Here is an 18244-nt window from a genome sequence, read left to right as displayed (position 1 = left end):
AGTATAATATTAAAAGAATTTTTCACAGACGTTAAACCCCCACAATGATATCATAAATTTCATTCTAAATGGGGTTGTGTTCGGTATAAATGTATTTTTTTTTTGTTTGATTTTATTTTTTTCTTCGTTTCTGTTTAGGGGGCATGAATTTTCTTGTTCACAGTTTTCTGTTATTATGCTTTCTGGCTGTCGTATAACTGTCGTTCAAAGTGCGGACATCTTATAAGTGAATGAGTGTGCCACTGATATATTTGTTGTACAGCCTCCGGTGCTTGTATTGAATGAGGTTTTCGGAGAGGAGGAAAACGAAACGAAAAAGTAAATAAAATTTGTTGTTTGTTTGTGGTGTAATCATCATTTATTATCTGAGAGTCCTCGTCTTTATGGATTTGTTTTTCTTTTCTTTTTTGAATAGTTTATTTAAGTTTCATTGCATACAGATACCAGTCGGTATATGGCAGCAGTTATATAGCATTTCAGCGAAGACAAACGTAATTCAGTGGAAAATGCTAAAATGAAAAGAAATTTCATAGTAGTGGTGAGGGAACATAATAGCGGAGTGAAATAAATGAAATGTCGTGAAAAGAATTGTTATTTAAATTAGAAAATTGCATTCCAACAGAGCGCAACAAGAGTTTCAATTTAGACGACTTCTGTTGAGCTAGTCGCTTACGAGATTCTCGTTCCGACAGTACAGCACACTGGAACGAATGAGTGTAAAAGACAGTGGGGTCTTAGGCATGCTGATCGAGTAATTTGTTGTTTGGTCAAGACGAAGGTGGATAATAATGCCTGTATGGCCGAAATGACGTTTCTATGGCTCGTGCATCGAACAGTTAAGAATGAAATTGAAGTTCGACTGACAGGACAGCCCTGCATTGGATGGCCCCAAAAACGTACGTAAGGTCCGTTAGAAGAGAGGTCCGAAGCTATAAGTGAACATACAGTGTTTGTATAGCTATATTGTAAACTCTGAAAATCTTTCTTCTTGATTCCAAGTTTCACAAGAAATGGTAGGAATGTTACCAATGTTACAACAAACAATTGCAACGCAACGCTAACCGTGCCAGTACCAGTATAAGAATAATAAAATCTTAGTAATCGAATCACTGTATACGTGAAGACTACTACTTCCTTTGTTCATACTTATATTTATCTAGTTTTGATAGAAAATCTTTCGTCTTGTTTGAAGAACTATTCACTATATTGGTCTATTACTTCATTTGTTTAAACATTTATTTTAATATAAGACAAAATAAACCATAGGTAATAGTTCATTTCTTTCGATTTTGTAAAAAGCTGATGAAAGACTTAGGTATTCAGATTAACTCTATTTTCTCTACCATTTTCGAACTTCTACGCTTATCAATCAGAAAGAAAGGAAAAGGAAAATTTATTTAAGGCGGTTTCGCCAAACGTCATAAGCTCTGAGGACAGATCCAAAAAAAAACTTTATAATCGTAAACGTCCTCAGAAAAAGTTTATATTAGGCGCACAAAACGTAATTCTTTCATCCAAACTACCCTTAACAATTCTGTTTGAAAGCAGTTCTACATCGGATTGTGTGAAATCAAAATCGAAAATTCTCGTTTCGCCACTTAAAACGGTTAACTGACTATTTTAATCAGACATTTCCGAGACAGTCTTCTGCAAAACAACAGTTCAAGCTCTATCAATCGACTAACATAACGAAAATAAAAATAAAAATAAAATCAACCTCCATCAATTCCGAATTTAACGGCAAATGATTTTACTTGAGAATTAACACTACATTTTATGCAAAGAATGCATTTTATCGAAATGATATAAAAAGTTCTAACGTTGGATTTACCTTCACCACCTTCGTATAAACGTAAATAAATTGAAATTTCCAATTAAAAGAAAATTGAATTTAAATAGCGATTCGATTTCCAAAGCGAATGGATGCCAAAGTCGTAACACTTACCATTGTTTAAACGCACTTATACCATATCCTATGCAATTTTCACCGATCATTATTATGTTACCGTATTACCGGACACACACAATCCACACTTGTTCTACTTTTCCACTAGAAAAACACGTACACTTTTGTCGTTAATACAAATAATATCTGTGTCGTTAACAACAACTCGATTATTTTTCTCTGTTTTATGCTTATAGAATCAGTAATTTCAGAAGTTATTAATTTTATTGGATATTCTCTGGACCAATCTGAAAACCACCTCTTACTGTTATTCAATATCCAAACAAATATCGAAGCAAAATATTCCGCGAATTGTGCGTCCACAACCACACCGAAGCTCTCGTCGAACTAATCTGAAACAGAACATCCGCTTTTTCGTTACAAGTTTGAAAAAGGAGAAATGTGAAAAGCTCTGCCGGGGGGCTGCACATGTGTATTTTGTGTGAATGTATTGGGTGATATTCAAATGCATTCTACATTTTGTTGCAAACGGTGTTAGCATTAATTGAAAGGTTGAAATATTTCATAAAATTATCATGAAAATTATAAATTTCATTTCGATTAAATTTAACAAAAGAATCCTTATACACTTAGAATTATTTAGTCGACGATACTATTCGTTGTTCCATTGTATTTGGTGCAAGGCTTGCGCACCGCATTGGTGGTGAATTTTTTTATGAAAACAAACTTTCTCTATGTTTTGAGTTCGATAATTTCACCACATAAGTTAGTCTATGCTCCATTCATGTTATGTACACGCACACAAAAAAGTCAATCAGTTCCTTGAAACAACAGAATTTCTGTGGTAAAAACAACAGAATTTCTGTGGTAAAAACAACAGAATTTCTGTGGTAAAAACAACGGAATTTCTGTAGTAAAAACAACAGAATTTCTGTGGTAAAAACAACGGAATTTCTGTAGTAAAAACAACAGAATTTCTGTGGTAAAAACAACAGAATTTCTGTGGTAAAAACAACAGAATTTCTGTGGTAAAAACAACGGAATTTCTGTAGTAAAAACAACAGAATTTCTGTGGTAAAAACAACAGAATTTCTGTGGTAAAAACAACGGAATTTCTGTAGTAAAAACAACAGAATTTCTGTGGTAAAAACAACAGAATTTCTGTCGTCAAAACAACGGAATTTCAGTAGTAAAAACAACAAGTAAGTAAAAAAAGCCGTACAACAAATTTTCCAAGAAGGGCCTGCATATACAACCCTCTGTTGTCATTATAAAAGACCATTGTTGCCGGTGTACTATATTTTCGACGCACATGCTCTGGTTGTTGATAGTACATTTGTTTCAATAATTAAATGTTTCATCTAATTGTTTATTGAGAAATTTTTATTAAAGAAAAATATTTGACCAATATTTGTGCGAATTTCTATAAATCTGTTTGAAATGACCTACTTGTCTACATCTTAAAGTGAACTAAAAATTTAAAATTTTTGATTTCAACTGTTTTATACAGACTATCGAAGCAGATCGATACATATCGAAGCATATCGATACATATCGAAGCATATCGATACATATCGAAGCAGATCGATACATATCGAAGCAGATCGATACATATCGACGCAGATCGAAGCAGATCGATACATATCGAAGCAGATCGATACATATCGAAGCAGATCGATACATATCGAAGCAGATCGATACATATCGAAGTATATCGATGGCTTCGATATTTTTTAGCTTTACTTGAAAGTAGAGGTACTAACGGTGTTGAGGACTTTCGCGCCGCGTCATTCACAATAATTGACAAAATGACACATTTTGTATAAGGAAGATGTCACTTTGTGGGCTATTGTGAATGACACGGCGCGAAATTCCTCAACACCGTTAGTACCTCTACTTTCAAGTAAAGCTAAAAAATATCGGTTTCTTTAAGTGTTCAGATGATCTCATTGAGTTTTAAGGCGTCATTCAAAAAAGGTTTTCAGGTATGTTAATGTTATAAGGCATAGAAAACGCGGACATGGGAGAAAGGAAACCTGAAATCTCCGAAAAAAGGACCCTCGGTTAGTTTTAATATTCGTCTAGCACTGGTATCTATATTTTTGAGCAAAACCAAATCGTTATAGATTCTGATATTTTTATTAATTAGATAATCAAAATTGTTCAAAAACGTTTACATCGAAACAAAATGTCGCCGCGTAACGCGTGTGCTCCGACTGGATAATGGTGATTTAAAAGATATTGGCGAATGTTGATTATTGAAAACGTATTTCGCACTGATGACATGTCAATCTTATATAAATTCATATCGGCCTGTTTTGCGGTAATGTAGGTTTTGCACACTGCGAATAAGTTATTGTTATCACTTATCACAATATCACAAATCTGCATGACTTGAGATATTTCACAATTGCCACTGTCGGGACTAACTGGTAACCATAACCCACATTTGAAGATGCTGCCGTTTACGGTAACTTTATTCATAAATGAACAGTTTACTTGCAAAAGGCTATCTTTATAAAGCGAAGGCTCCAGCTTTCCATAATATACCTAGAAATAATTTATCAATTTTTTAATGGAAGGAAATGCGACAACAATTTGTTTTGCTTTGTTGAATAAAGTAGCATACGATGGGAAATTTTGAGATCGAGGAGTTCTGGCTGCGCTGAAAACCGAGTGGACTTTTATCCTAATTAACATTTTTAATCTTTCTTTCGATTCTTTGGGTCAATGCTTTCACAGGTAGAAGAGAAAAGTGAAAGAATTACTAAATTGATACATTTATGTGTGAAGCTCAAACAAAAAACCCATACGAAAACGATACAGTGGAAATTGTAAAAACTGGCTACATAGTACAATAAGCCCAAACGGAGGCCTCCGTGCGCGTTCTAGCAAGCAGATCAAACTACTTTTAATAAAAATAAATAAACTGTAAAATGGTTACTTTACTTTTGCAGCTAATGAACCGGTGTCGAGTATGTTTGCCGTTATGATATCCTCTAATCCTTTCGATTCAAAGAGACGCTGTGCGAAGGAATATTGAGTTTTTTTACCAATTGAGTAGCAAATGTCTATTCGGTTCGTCGTATTCTTGGCATAATTTTTCATTGGCTTATGTTTTCCTTCACATCTAAAAATTGACGAGATTTAGAAGATTACAATAGTATGATATAAAATAAAATTGTTTGAAATGTGTTGACCAATTAAAATATTGTTCTTCTTCACTATAAGGAGTAAGATTTTGTTTTAACGGTGATAGTACTGGGTCGGTCATATAAAAGTGTACGATTTCTGAGAATGAAACAGTTTTGAAAAAAAGTACAATGGGTACGGAGGTCGATGCACACTTCATGTGCGTGTACTCTTTCGAATTTTCACACATTTAATGTAAAGTTTAATTTACTTCGCGATTGAAAATCTATATTTTGATCATCTGACTTTAACTATGTCAAAGGTTGTCTTGCGTATGTGATACTGCAAAATAAAAAGTTTATAGATCAAAGGCGGTAACAAATAAAAAATTGACAAAAATTTTTTTGTGTAGCTACGATAGCTAAGGTATCGGATCATGGTTCGTTGGCAACATTTTGACTTTGAACATCAACAGCGTGGCAGGTGTTGATAGTTTTTACTTAGATTTTAAACTAAATCTTGTTCTATTAATTAAGTATTAACGAAGCGCGTTACATTGGTATCGAAGTTCCTGCCATAAAATCTTTTGTATGCAAAATCCCATGGACGAACGACGATCCATTTTTGATAGTAAAAAGTAAGGTATTGCAAAATGACACTGCTTAGCAACGTCACATCAACCTCAGAGTGACGATAAAATGCGGTTTCTAAATTTTACCTCGTCAAGCTCTTACGATGATTTTTGCAAAAACGTTTAGTGGTTTAGATGAAAACAATAATTTGTGTGAAGGATGGTCGAATGCCACCGCGGAGGACATAACCATTGTAAAAACGGATCCAAATGATCTCATTTTTATATTATTTCGGTATTTCGACCGATTTTGAAGATCAGCCATACCTGGTATGTACCATCATAGAAGCTACGGACTTTGATCTCGATTTTTTTTTTATTTATTTGCTACCATAGTATATAAGACACATACAGCGCTTATAACAAACTGTTTTGGATTAAAAAAATTTGTATCCCAAAAACGTACCTAATTGTTCTTAAATATCTCAAGGGTCCGAATTTCCGAGTATGGCTGGGATAATGAGTTGCAAAATGGTGGACGGGCTTGAGTTTATCTTGAAAAAGTTGCAAATATGAGGAATTCATTGTAGCAATTGTTCTTGCTAACTCTGTAATATCGTCTTCAATATAGCATGGTATGTACGACAGGTCGACGAATTTGATTGTTGTTAAAACGAATTGCCAGACAACATCTTGTTCGGGAATCAGGTCTCCAATCATGAAAATTAAATTATGCACAAAATTGAACATTTCTGAAGCCGTCATTCTGAACTTCTTTTTTTTTCTTATTATTTAAAGTATTGCTCAAAATAGGCATGGGAATGTTGTGCTTCTCATCTTCATTATAATCGAACTGTCTTATTCGATCATTCAATTGATCCAGAGTGAAATATTTCCGTATTTTGATGAAATAACGTATTGAATGAAGCAAATTGTAATGGCATATGCCTTCGTCGATTATATGAGTATTGTCCGGTGCGGAGCTGTCTATGACATGAAACAACGGAATATAATTGAGTATGGAATACTCTGCGATTCCGGTTTGTGTTACATCGTTTGTTAATACATCGTCGTAGTAATTTTTCCTGTTTCTTCGTTTTTCGACAACTTCAACTACTTCTTGCTGCATTTGGCTTCTGTGTAACCGACAAAAGCGACAATAAAAGTTAGCCGAAAATCCCTTCGCGAATCCTAAATATGTATTTGATTCCTTATTGTCTCCTAGGAAGTGTTAGGAAGAGAAACAAATTAACAACATATTTATCTTCATTATAATAATGGGACTGATAATGAAACCTCAGTCGAGCCAACGCACCTCAAGCATGAGTGATCATATGTTTGTATGATCAATGTCCAGTTTCAGTACTCTCTTTATAATACCACTCATGCTTGAAGTGCGTTGTTCGAGACTTTCAGTTGTGAAAGTGAAACAAAATTTGAATTTACCAGTGAAGCAGCCGCATACAAAAAATACTTTTTTTGTTTCGTTGTTAATAGTAAGCACAATCCCTTCAGTAGCCAGCTCCGTAAGTTTTTCAACAACATAGTGAAATTGGCATTGTACTCCAAAGTGTGAATTATCTGTATAATAAATGATCTGTATCATAATGACGGTGTTATGCATTAAGGGTACAAAAACAATAAAAAAAGTCGTTTATAAAAAAATGTGAAGGTTTTCTTTTCAGTAACAATAGTTTGAAGGACTCGTGAGATAGTTTGTCAATTAAAGTTCTTAACTGTCGCCGATATAAATTAACACCCATTAAACGTACTGTTAAGTAGCGAAAACACGTCCCCAAAGGCAAGTTAAAAAAACTGGTTCAGAATAACATTTTACAATGTGCAGTCGAAAAAATACCTGGACTAATTGACGCGACAACAATATTCTGCAGAAGGGATTGAAATTCGGTGGGGATGGAAGGTAGCATTATATAATTGAAATCCAGCAATCCATCGCGACAATGTGAACCTAATGGATTGTTGACTTGAGCACCATCAACGTACAGGAAGTAAGGGATCACCGTGTCAGTTTCACCAAAACTTTCGAGCTTCTTTTTCCAAAGTTCACCATTTATAAAGTGATTTAGCTTGCCCTCTTCTCGTATAGAATTTGTGTGTGCTTCAATTTTTTCGAACACATGCGGTAGTTCAAGAAACTTTTTCAATGTAAAGCTAATTGGCATCAGCACCATTGATCCTTCTACGATTTCTGGTTCTAAGTCTACTTCCATTTGCGAATCGTCATCTGGATCGTCAAGTGTATCTTCAACTGGATCTTCTAGGACCAAACCTTGTATTATCGGCTGCATTAGGCCTCTATTAAGTAATACAGAATCCAATTTGCTTTCAGTGTTGAAATTGACAAATGGTGATTGAATTGATTTTATAAAACGTTTCACAGCACTCAACTCTTCCCGTTTCACACGCGGTATTACCAGTGTTTTCATACCTGCATTTCAGAAGTTAATGAAAAAGTTGCATATTAATTGATATGCAAAAAAATTGAATATTTTCTAAATTCAAAAGTACCTAGAATAATGGTCTTCGTGATGAATGCTTGAAACTCCCCCAAATTTTTAAACACTGAATCCCGTGGGACGTTCATATTGGAACACATTTTCAATACTAAGTCGAGTGCCAGCTCCTCAGTTAGTGTCTTAAAATCCTTAATCTCGTCAGAATATTCCATATTCAAATCATGGTAAATGTCGAATGCTTCATTAATTTGTTCATGTTCTTGTACATCTTTTGTTTTCAAATAACAATAGACTATGCCAAAATGACTTTTTTCTCAATTTTTTTTGCATAAAGTAGCTAGAAATTGAAAATAAAGATACCCGTGTCTCGTCTTTTGACGAAAAAACTTGAAACCGGAAAGATTTTCCACTTTATAAATTCCTGAAATATGTGATTTGCGCCATTTTCCACCCAAATTCCACATAAGGTCTTAAGTTTGCCACTTTACAATTACAGTAGTATTGTTCACTCAGTTCACCCAGTTTTGACTGATTCACTGAATTTTGTTTTGATGAAATGTCAAATCGCCACAGTTTATTAATCTCAAACAAGTTTGTGTCGAAAATTTGTAGTATTTCGCGTAAAACTTAGTGATTCAGTTTAAATTTCGTCCAGAAAATAGTTCCGAGTGTGCTTTTTCTATTGTTTTAAACAGAATGTAGGACAAATTTTCCGAAATAATTTTAAAGATAAATTAATTTGGTCAAACATTGTGGGTGTTGTAAAATCTCATTTTTAAAAGCAATTTGGTGTCGATTATGCAATTCAGTGTTCAATTCCTTATGTTTATGTGCCTAGAAATTCCCTGCAAAACGTTTCGTGCTAATGCAGTCGGTAAAATGTGAAGAAAACATGCAAAAATATGTTGCCATTCAGATAAACAAAATTCTTGACATGTCTGTTGTGAAGATAGTCGTAAGTGACACCACAAAACTGAAATTTTTTGTCCGTTAATTTAAAAAATGATTTTTTTGGCGGAAATGCTTTTATTTGAATGTGTGCATGATTCCGGTGAAATAAAATAGTGATAAAGTCACCACTATTGATGACCTTTAAAATGGCATCATTGGTTAAATATGATTGGCATAGTCTATTCCTGGTATGAACTTTGAATGTTTGAAATCTTTCGAAATCCGCCAGACATAGACTACATTTGAAATCTGAATTTCCACATATCCCATGAACATTTTTAATATGTATGAATAAATCGTCCGGAATCCCGATTTCTTTTAGGCACTTAAAGCATCGCATTTTGGTTTTGCAATGGAAGCTGACTGATTTATAATTTATTTTATTAAATTGACTTATTTTCTTTAGGATATTACGCGTACTAGGTTCTCTAACTGCTATAGTATGTACGTTAATTGTAGGAGTGTCATAAGAGTGAAAAGCGTTTCTCTCATGGCACGAGGAAATGGAAATTCGAATTCCCGAATACCAACCACCACCCCCTGTCCAAATCTGTACTGTATACTGTAAGCCGATCGAAATACAAGTTCATCAAGTTCTCCTCAGAATCGCGCGCTTCCTACCACATAACTATTTTCTCCTCTGCGTTGTGAGAAAATACTTTTTGTGTTCTCGATTTTCTTGTAAATTTTCGGCAAGATTTTAATTATTACTCACGATATAGTGTTTACAAGCAAAATATTGGGACAAAAAATTAAGTTTAGCTATTCAAACATCTTTTGGGACAAACAAGGGAATCAAAATTTCGAAAATTCAACATTAAAATATATTTAAGATCCCACATTAAGGGATTTTCATTTTTATCACTTGAAAACATTTATACAAAATATGAATGCAAAGGTCGGGGCTATTCGAGCGGTTATTTGTCAGCTAACCGTTTTAACAATTGATATTTGCGATTTCGTTGAGCTTTGTTATCACTGGAACATCATCATCTTGAAATGAAGTTTGCTACTTTTCTTCCCTTCGGTAACAAATAACTATTGTTGGCTTATTCCGAAGAATTCATTTCAATGAATTGGTGTCAGTGAGTTGATGACATTTTTGTGAACACCAAAATACCCAGTTGAAGTACATAAAATGGGACACTTGAATCGATAAAAATGCCGTAACTTTTAACGTGATCTGAACGATATTACTACAGCCTGTGAATTCGCGTCAGAGCTCATTCTGAAGTCTCACGGCCCGTTTTCAGTTTTATTTTCCAAACAGAAATGATAACAGAAAATAACAATCGATCGTAAAAATTCTAAATTGAGTATGATATAGAGTGAATCGAATGAATTTTGATATAAACAAGATGAATAAATCATGGAGATGAAACAAATCATCTGCCGACTTTACTTTTCAGGCGCACTCGATTGCACAAATTGCTATTATGCAATTCAGCATCACAATGTTCAAAAATTGCAAACGATTTGTATGAATCTCGGTACAAAGTATTTTATCATGGCTCATGATGAAAGTATATCAACATACTGAAGGTAATGCATATGCTTAACGGATCACAAATTTTGCTGAACCCATTCTGTGGGGTGTCTGGTAAATAAGAATTTGAACACGTAGATTCCATTTACAAACACAAATTAAAAATGGATCTGGAAATAAGGTTAGCAAAGAGCCAAAGCAAACTTTAGCAAAAGACAAAATTTTCCAGTGAGCTATGTACAACTTTAAGCTTTCCGGTGACTTTAAAGAAGAAAGGCTGAAGTATGAAGTACGCTAGCAACTCGAGCAAAAAAGTGATGAATTTTGAATTGAAATACAAAATATACAAACAAATTTTCTTTATTTTCATTGCACTGAAAAAATAACACTCAAATCGATGATAATTAAGCGGTCTGAAATAGTTTTTGAAGTATCTGTTCTCCTTCTGCTACCTTGTATTTACCAAAATTGGCTTTGCAACAGAAGTGAACGAGATCATTTATGCGGGTATATTTGGTAAAAACTCCTTGCTTGCCAGTACGCTTACCACTCCATGAAAACTTCTTTTGCAGATCTTTTGACATTATACGATCAATCATTCCGACGATAAATGTCTTCAAGTCACAATCGCTGCCGAAATCACAGAAGTTCGTTTTCTGGGAAAGAAAGTGACTATAACTTCACGCATTTGATTCATTCTCATTATATTACCAATCCAATAAATATTTTCACCTTCGCAAGCCGTTCCTCTAGTTGATCCATCTTAGGTTCATCAAAGCACATTAAGTTAAGATACAGTTCTAATGAAGAACTATCATCCTTATCAGCCTAAAATACAATGACAATTTTTCAGAAGTGTAAGAAGGAAAAAAAGGCTTTGGGAGCGAGACAATTAAATCACCTTTGCATTTTCATCGACCAAGTTCTTCGACAAATTTTCTGAGCCCGAATTAACACCAATTTCGGTCTTTAAATTGGCCAAGCAGTTCGAAAGGCGTTGAATTTCGTCATGGTGAATTTTCAGTTCCATATCTTGTTTAGCAATCTCACCATTCTTGGTCTCGATTTCGAATTCTAAATTCGAAACTTTTTTTGATACCTGTTGAATTTCCATTCGCTGTGCTTCCAATGTAGCATCCTGATGTACAATTACGTCGTTCTTAACAGCAATTTCGGCTTTCAGATCGGCCAGAAACCTAGAAATATTTTGAATTTCGCCTCGGTGGATTTCTAGTTCGGCAGTTTGTCTTTCGATCTCAATATTCTTAGTCCCCATTTCTGTTTTTATATCCGACATGGCTTCGGAAATCTGTGCAATTTCCATACGCTGCGCTTCTATTGTAGCATTCTGCTGTTCAATCAAATCGGTCTTAGAGCGAATTTCAATTTTCAGATTTTCCAAGCCTTTAGAAAGCTCTTCCATTTGCTTTTTAGAATCTTTTTCGATAGTTTTGGATGTTCTCAAATAGTTTTTTTTTATTACTGGTTCTACCTTCTTGTAGATATCATGTCGTGACGTAGCCATTTCGACTGTGTAAGATTAGTTGTTTTTTTTTTATCAAAGAAAACTTGATTATAAAGCAATAGACTCACTTTCACAACGTTCACATATCCATTCCACGTCCTTTATGCTCTCGTCTACTCCAGCGCAGTGAAAATGGGCCCAACGATCACACCAATCGCACTGGACCATTTCCATGGTGTCGGGCTCATCACAAAATTGACAAGGCGTTGGAGTATCAAGCTCCTCTAAGTTTGTAATTATATTCGCTTTAATCACATTTTCATCACAAGCCACGCAAGGAACATCAAGCCTTATCCTTTTATTTCTTTGTTCCATTTTGGTAAGAAAATTTTCAAAAATAAACGGCAAAGTAAAAATAAATTGAAATGAACTTAATGAAAGCGAAAAAGAATCGTACAGAATTCAATGAATATTTGATTTACAGTGCAAAATCGTATAGATATATGTTAAAGTGTTTTTATAGCATTGCGGTAAATATATCGACATTAAACACTGTTTTTCGGAGTATTATACCAAACATTATTTCTATCAATTATTCCATTGATATGACGTCAATATTAATTACCTAGAGTTCATAAGCCTACATTAATATGTCGATAAGTTGGTCGTTTCCGCAATACAATAAAACATTATAAGGTACCAGTGAATATACCACGAACTAATACTCTTCTGTATATTACACAAACACGAGTGTAACGATTTAATTCTCGGTATATTCACCGGTACCTTAATGTACTATTATACACTTCAGTGTGCGTCTAGGGCAATATACATTATTGTGTTGTGTGAAATTTTGTTTTGTTTATTTTTTGCTTCGGTGCATAAAAACTAGTACGTTTCTGCAGGAAAATTCGTTTATCCTGGAGGAGGATTATATCCCTTGCCTTCGGCGCGGGATACAAGCTTCTTCCTCCAAGATGAACGAATTTTCCCGCAGATACGTAATAATTATTATCACCGTTTGAAAATCATGTCCGGAGCGATAGCAGAGGACTTGACGCAGTCTAACCCCCCAAAAAAAACGAAGAAAATGTTTTGAGAGGCGGCAACTATGTATAGCCGAAGATTTGAGTTTCTACCCTATAGTATATATCACCACAAGACACATTCTCGCTTCAAATACGAGCAAAACGAGCTATCACTCGACTATGTAGGTTTAAAATTACCGGAGATATATCTCTCTCTATCTATCTATCTATCTAACATGTCCAGAGCGATAGCGGAGAACTTGACGCAGTCTAACTTCCAAAAAAAGAACGAAGAAAATTTTTTGAGACGCGTCAACTATGTATAGCGGAACATTTTAGTTTCTACCCGTTGGTCTATATCATCACAAAACCTATTTCATAATATTCTCGCTTTAAATACGAACAAATTGAGCTATCACTCGACTATGTAGGTTTAAAATTACCGGAGATACATCGTTTTGAAATTGGTCACTTTTCATAGTAAATACACCAAATTAAACTTTTTCCAAACAATCAAAATCTTACTACTTACTCTGTATGTTTCTATCTATCTATCGACGGGCTACCTCGGAAAGTAGTCAGCCAATCTCTATGAAACTTTGCAGGAACCTTAGTCAGGCCATTAGAACTTAAGTTTCATTCATCATTATCCCAGGTGTGGCTGTGTGTGAATTCATTTTCGATTTTGTCTAATTTCTGTGCCAACTTTTACGGCTTTGGTGTTTTTATTTTGCTGTAATGTTTAAATGGTGAAATTATTTTAAAGGTTTTATTAACGAAGTCAAAGTGTTGTTCTCGTAGGTCATTTTCTCTTTGATCAATAAAGTCGTTCTCGCCTCATTGTGCGATATCAACAATTGTGTTATTTCCTTTGTTATTTAACATGTGCTTCGTGGCGTCGGTTTACGGATTAACAATCGACTCTACCAGAAGCTAATGCTAAATTACGTGCTCGATTAATGTACGAAAATGACACATTGCCGTATGGCATCTGGCAGTCAATTTTAGTGCAGGTAAGGTACAAACGCTTCGGGTTCTCATTTGACACCCCAAAACCACATAGCAAATTTTTACAAATTTGCTGTGGTACAATCCCAAGATACAGAAACTATCTTGTACTCCAAAATGACCGCGAGGTTTAACAGATCTATTGATTGATACGTTGTATGGATGTCAAGGGATATGACGAAATACGAATCATTCAAACGCTACAACCTGCAACGCCAGAACGAGTTCAGTCACATGGTGGCATGGCGATTTATACGAAGAGGCAACTCATGGCCTATGGTGATTAGACACTTGCTATTACCTAAAACTAATAGCCGTAACCGTAACAAAGTCGGAAATATCAAAAAACCCAACATTCGCTTTCTCCATAAAAGAAACCATATCGACATAATGTCAATAGTAGAAAGAGCTACAACATGACAATGTTGATAGCGCCATCTTTGGGAAAATGTACAGGTCAATTAGTGATGGTTGTGGTATTCGCATACCACCCACGGCTTGGAGAATTCACAACGTATGGGACGTTAACACACGGTCGATTTGTGAACAATCTAAGTCGGGAGAGATATGATGTAAAATCACAGTCCATATGATCAAGAGACTTGTACAATAGCACAACAGGCCCATCTGAGGCTTAGGTGCTGGGCTTACACCCTCCCATCTAATCTAATCTAATCTAATCTAATCATCATTATCCCAGGAAAAATCAGAATTTGTGTAATTAATTTATTAATTTTCAGAACAATTTCTCTCATATAAAAATGTACAGCCATTTTGTGATGGAAATGTTGTGATGATGTGCTGTGATTATTGCTGTGAAATTAGTTGTAATTTGGCAGCAAAATTTAAAGTTTTTGAATATACGGTTTACATGGTGGGAAATTAGAAAAATTTGGCTACTTTCGGGGGGCGGCTGGAAAAATTTGGTCATTTTCGGTGTATGTTCAAGTGTATGTTGGGTAGCTGGAAAAATTTGGTCACTATGTATTGACATATATGTGTAGTAAATAACTATTTTGACAAATATTAAAATTATGTGTGATAGTACCTAATGTAATCTCGATTTTTTCTTGATAGTGAACAATTTAAATCCAATTTCTTCAATTGACGTATATATATGTAGGATATAGCTATATTTCGTTAGTATATAGCTATATGGACCTATATATAGTTAGACAAAAATGATTCAAAGAAGGGCCTAACCAGATTTAAATTGTAGTCAAAAATGATCCAAAACAGGGCTTAATCAGATTTAAATTGTAGGTAAAAATAATTCAAAGGAGGGCCTAATCAAATTTAATTTGTAGCCAAAAATAATTCAAAACAGGGCTTAATCAGATTTAAATTGTAGTCAAAAATGATTCAAAGCAGGGCCTAATCAGATGTAAATTGTAGGCAAAAATAATTCAAAGCAGGGCTTAACCAGATTTAAATTGTAGTCAAAAATGATCCAAAACAGGGCTTAATCAGATTAAAATTGTAGGTAAAAATAATTCAAAGCAGGGCCTAATCAGATGTAAATTGTAGGCAAAAATAATTCAAAACAATGTCTAATCAGATTTAAATTGTAGGTAAAAATGATCCAAAACAGGGCTTAATCATATTTAAATTGTAGGTAAAAATGATCCAAAGCAGGGCTTAATCATATTTAAATTGTAGTCAAAAATGATCCAAAACAGGGCTTAATCAGATGTAAATTGTAGGCAAAAATAATTCAAAGCAGGGCCTAATCAGATGTAAATTGTAAGCAAAAATGATCCAAAACAGTGCTTAATCAGATGTAAATTGTAGGCAAAAATGATTCAAAGGAGGGCCTAATCAAATTTAATTTGTAGCCAAAAATAATTCAAAACAGGGCTTAATCAGATTTAAATTGTAGTCAAAAATGATTCAAAGCAGGGCCTAATCAGATGTAAATTGTAGGCAAAAATAATTCAAAGCAGGGCTTAACCAGATTTAAATTGTAGTCAAAAATGATCCAAAACAGGGCTTAATCAGATTAAAATTGTAGGTAAAAATAATTCAAAGCAGGGCCTAATCAGATGTAAATTGTAGGCAAAAATAATTCAAAACAATGTCTAATCAGATTTAAATTGTAGGTAAAAATGATCCAAAACAGGGCTTAATCATATTTAAATTGTAGGTAAAAATGATCCAAAGCAGGGCTTAATCATATTTAAATTGTAGTCAAAAATGATCCAAAACAGGGCTTAATCAGATGTAAATTGTAGGCAAAAATAATTCAAAGCAGGGCCTAATCAGATGTAAATTGTAAGCAAAAATGATCCAAAACAGTGCTTAATCAGATGTAAATTGTAGGCAAAAATAATTCAAAGCAGGGCCTAATCAGATGTAAATTGTAAGCAAAAATGATCCAAAACAGTGCTTAATCAGATGTAAATTGTAGGCAAAAATAATTCAAAACAGTGCCTTATCAGATTTAAATTGTAAGCAAAAATGATCCAAAACAGGGCTTAATCATATTTAAATTGTAGTCAAAAATAATTCAAAGCAGGGCCTAATCAGATGTAAATTGTAGGCAAAAATAATTCAAAACAGTGCCTAATCAGATTTAAATTGCAAGCAAAAATGATCCAAAGCAGGGCTTAATCATATTTAAATTGTAGTCAAAAATGATCCAAAACAGGGCTTAATCAGATGTAAATTGTAGGCAAAAATAATTCAAAACAGTGCCTAATCAGATTTAAATTGTAGTCAAAAATGATCCAAAACAGGGCTTAATCATATTTAAATTGTAGGCAAAAATGATTCAAAGGAGGGCCTAATCAAATTTAATTTGTAGCCAAAAATAATTCAAAACAGGGCTTAATCAGATTTAAATTGTAGTCAAAAATGATTCAAAGCAGGGCCTAATCAGATGTAAATTGTAGGCAAAAATAATTCAAAGCAGGGCTTAACCAGATTTAAATTGTAGTCAAAAATGATCCAAAACAGGGCTTAATCAGATTAAAATTGTAGGTAAAAATAATTCAAAGCAGGGCCTAATCAGATGTAAATTGTAGGCAAAAATAATTCAAAACAATGTCTAATCAGATTTAAATTGTAGGTAAAAATGATCCAAAACAGGGCTTAATCATATTTAAATTGTAGGTAAAAATGATCCAAAGCAGGGCTTAATCATATTTAAATTGTAGTCAAAAATGATCCAAAACAGGGCTTAATCAGATGTAAATTGTAGGCAAAAATAATTCAAAGCAGGGCCTAATCAGATGTAAATTGTAAGCAAAAATGATCCAAAACAGTGCTTAATCAGATGTAAATTGTAGGCAAAAATAATTCAAAGCAGGGCCTAATCAGATGTAAATTGTAAGCAAAAATGATCCAAAACAGTGCTTAATCAGATGTAAATTGTAGGCAAAAATAATTCAAAACAGTGCCTTATCAGATTTAAATTGTAAGCAAAAATGATCCAAAACAGGGCTTAATCATATTTAAATTGTAGTCAAAAATAATTCAAAGCAGGGCCTAATCAGATGTAAATTGTAGGCAAAAATAATTCAAAACAGTGCCTAATCAGATTTAAATTGCAAGCAAAAATGATCCAAAGCAGGGCTTAATCATATTTAAATTGTAGTCAAAAATGATCCAAAACAGGGCTTAATCAGATGTAAATTGTAGGCAAAAATAATTCAAAACAGTGCCTAATCAGATTTAAATTGTAGTCAAAAATGATCCAAAACAGGGCTTAATCATATTTAAATTGTAGTCAAAAATAATTCAAAGCAGGGCCTAATCAGATGTAAATTGTAGGCAAAAATAATTCAAAACAGTGCCTAATCAGATTTAAATTGTTGTCAAAAATGATCCAAAACAATGTCTAATCAGATTTAAATTGTAGGTAAAAATGATCCAAAACAGGGCTTAATCATATTTAAATTGTAGGTAAAAATGATCCAAAACAGTGCTTCGTCAGACTTAAATTGTAGGCAAAAATGATTCAAAGCAGGGCCTAATCAGATGTAAATTGTAGGCAAAAATAATTCAAAACAGTGCCTAATCAGATTTAAATTGCAAGCAAAAATGATCCAAAACAGGGCTTAATCATATTTAAATTGTAGTCAAAAATGATCCAAAACAGGGCTTAATCAGATGTAAATTGTAGGCAAAAATAATTCAAAACAATGTCTAATCAGATTTAAATTGTAGGTAAAAATGATCCAAAACAGGGCTTAATCATATTTAAATTGTAGGTAAAAATG

The 18244-nt window shown here is 33.8% G+C and overlaps 2 protein-coding genes across 4 annotated transcripts in view; both read right to left on the bottom strand.

Moving 5' to 3' along the window:
* The window catches only part of LOC119075686 (probable G-protein coupled receptor CG31760), a 47919-nt gene extending 45607 nt beyond the window's left edge, over positions 1 to 2312 (bottom strand). For all 3 annotated transcript variants that reach the window (XR_005087434.1, XM_037182205.1, XM_037182207.1), the window contains exon 1: positions 1946 to 2312. The gene's annotated coding sequence lies outside the window, so the exon portion shown is untranslated. The remainder of the gene's footprint in view (positions 1 to 1945) is intronic.
* Positions 2313 to 10903: 8591 nt separating this feature from the next.
* LOC119075685 lies at positions 10904 to 11810 on the bottom strand. Its single transcript, XM_037182203.1, has 3 exons — positions 11425 to 11810; positions 11235 to 11351; positions 10904 to 11179 (listed from the first exon to the last, which is right to left on the bottom strand). The coding sequence occupies exons 1-3, from the start codon at positions 11797 to 11799 to the stop codon at positions 10928 to 10930; spliced, it is 744 nt and encodes a 247-aa protein (XP_037038098.1). The 5' UTR covers positions 11800 to 11810; the 3' UTR covers positions 10904 to 10927.
* Between the last annotated feature and the right edge of the window lie 6434 nt (positions 11811 to 18244).

The sequence above is a fragment of the Bradysia coprophila genome, unplaced genomic scaffold (genome assembly GCF_014529535.1).
Source record: "Bradysia coprophila strain Holo2 unplaced genomic scaffold, BU_Bcop_v1 contig_232, whole genome shotgun sequence".
Lineage (NCBI taxonomy): Eukaryota > Metazoa > Arthropoda > Insecta > Diptera > Sciaridae > Bradysia > Bradysia coprophila.
The sequence above is the reverse complement of the archived record's forward strand: the minus strand, read 5'-3'. Positions and strand labels throughout refer to the sequence as shown.

Bases quoted from the DNA above. Each gene is read 5' to 3' on its own strand.
- LOC119075685 (XM_037182203.1), bottom strand. From the start codon at position 11,799: ATGGGGACTAAGAATATTGAGATCGAAAGACAAACTGCCGAACTAGAA. The intron at 11,352-11,424 runs GTGATTTAATTG...ATTGTATTTTAG, and splicing joins TGGTCGATGAAAATGCAAAG to GCTGATAAGGATGATAGTTC. The intron at 11,180-11,234 runs GTAATATAATGA...TTTCTTTCCCAG, and splicing joins TGAAAATATTTATTGGATTG to AAAACGAACTTCTGTGATTT.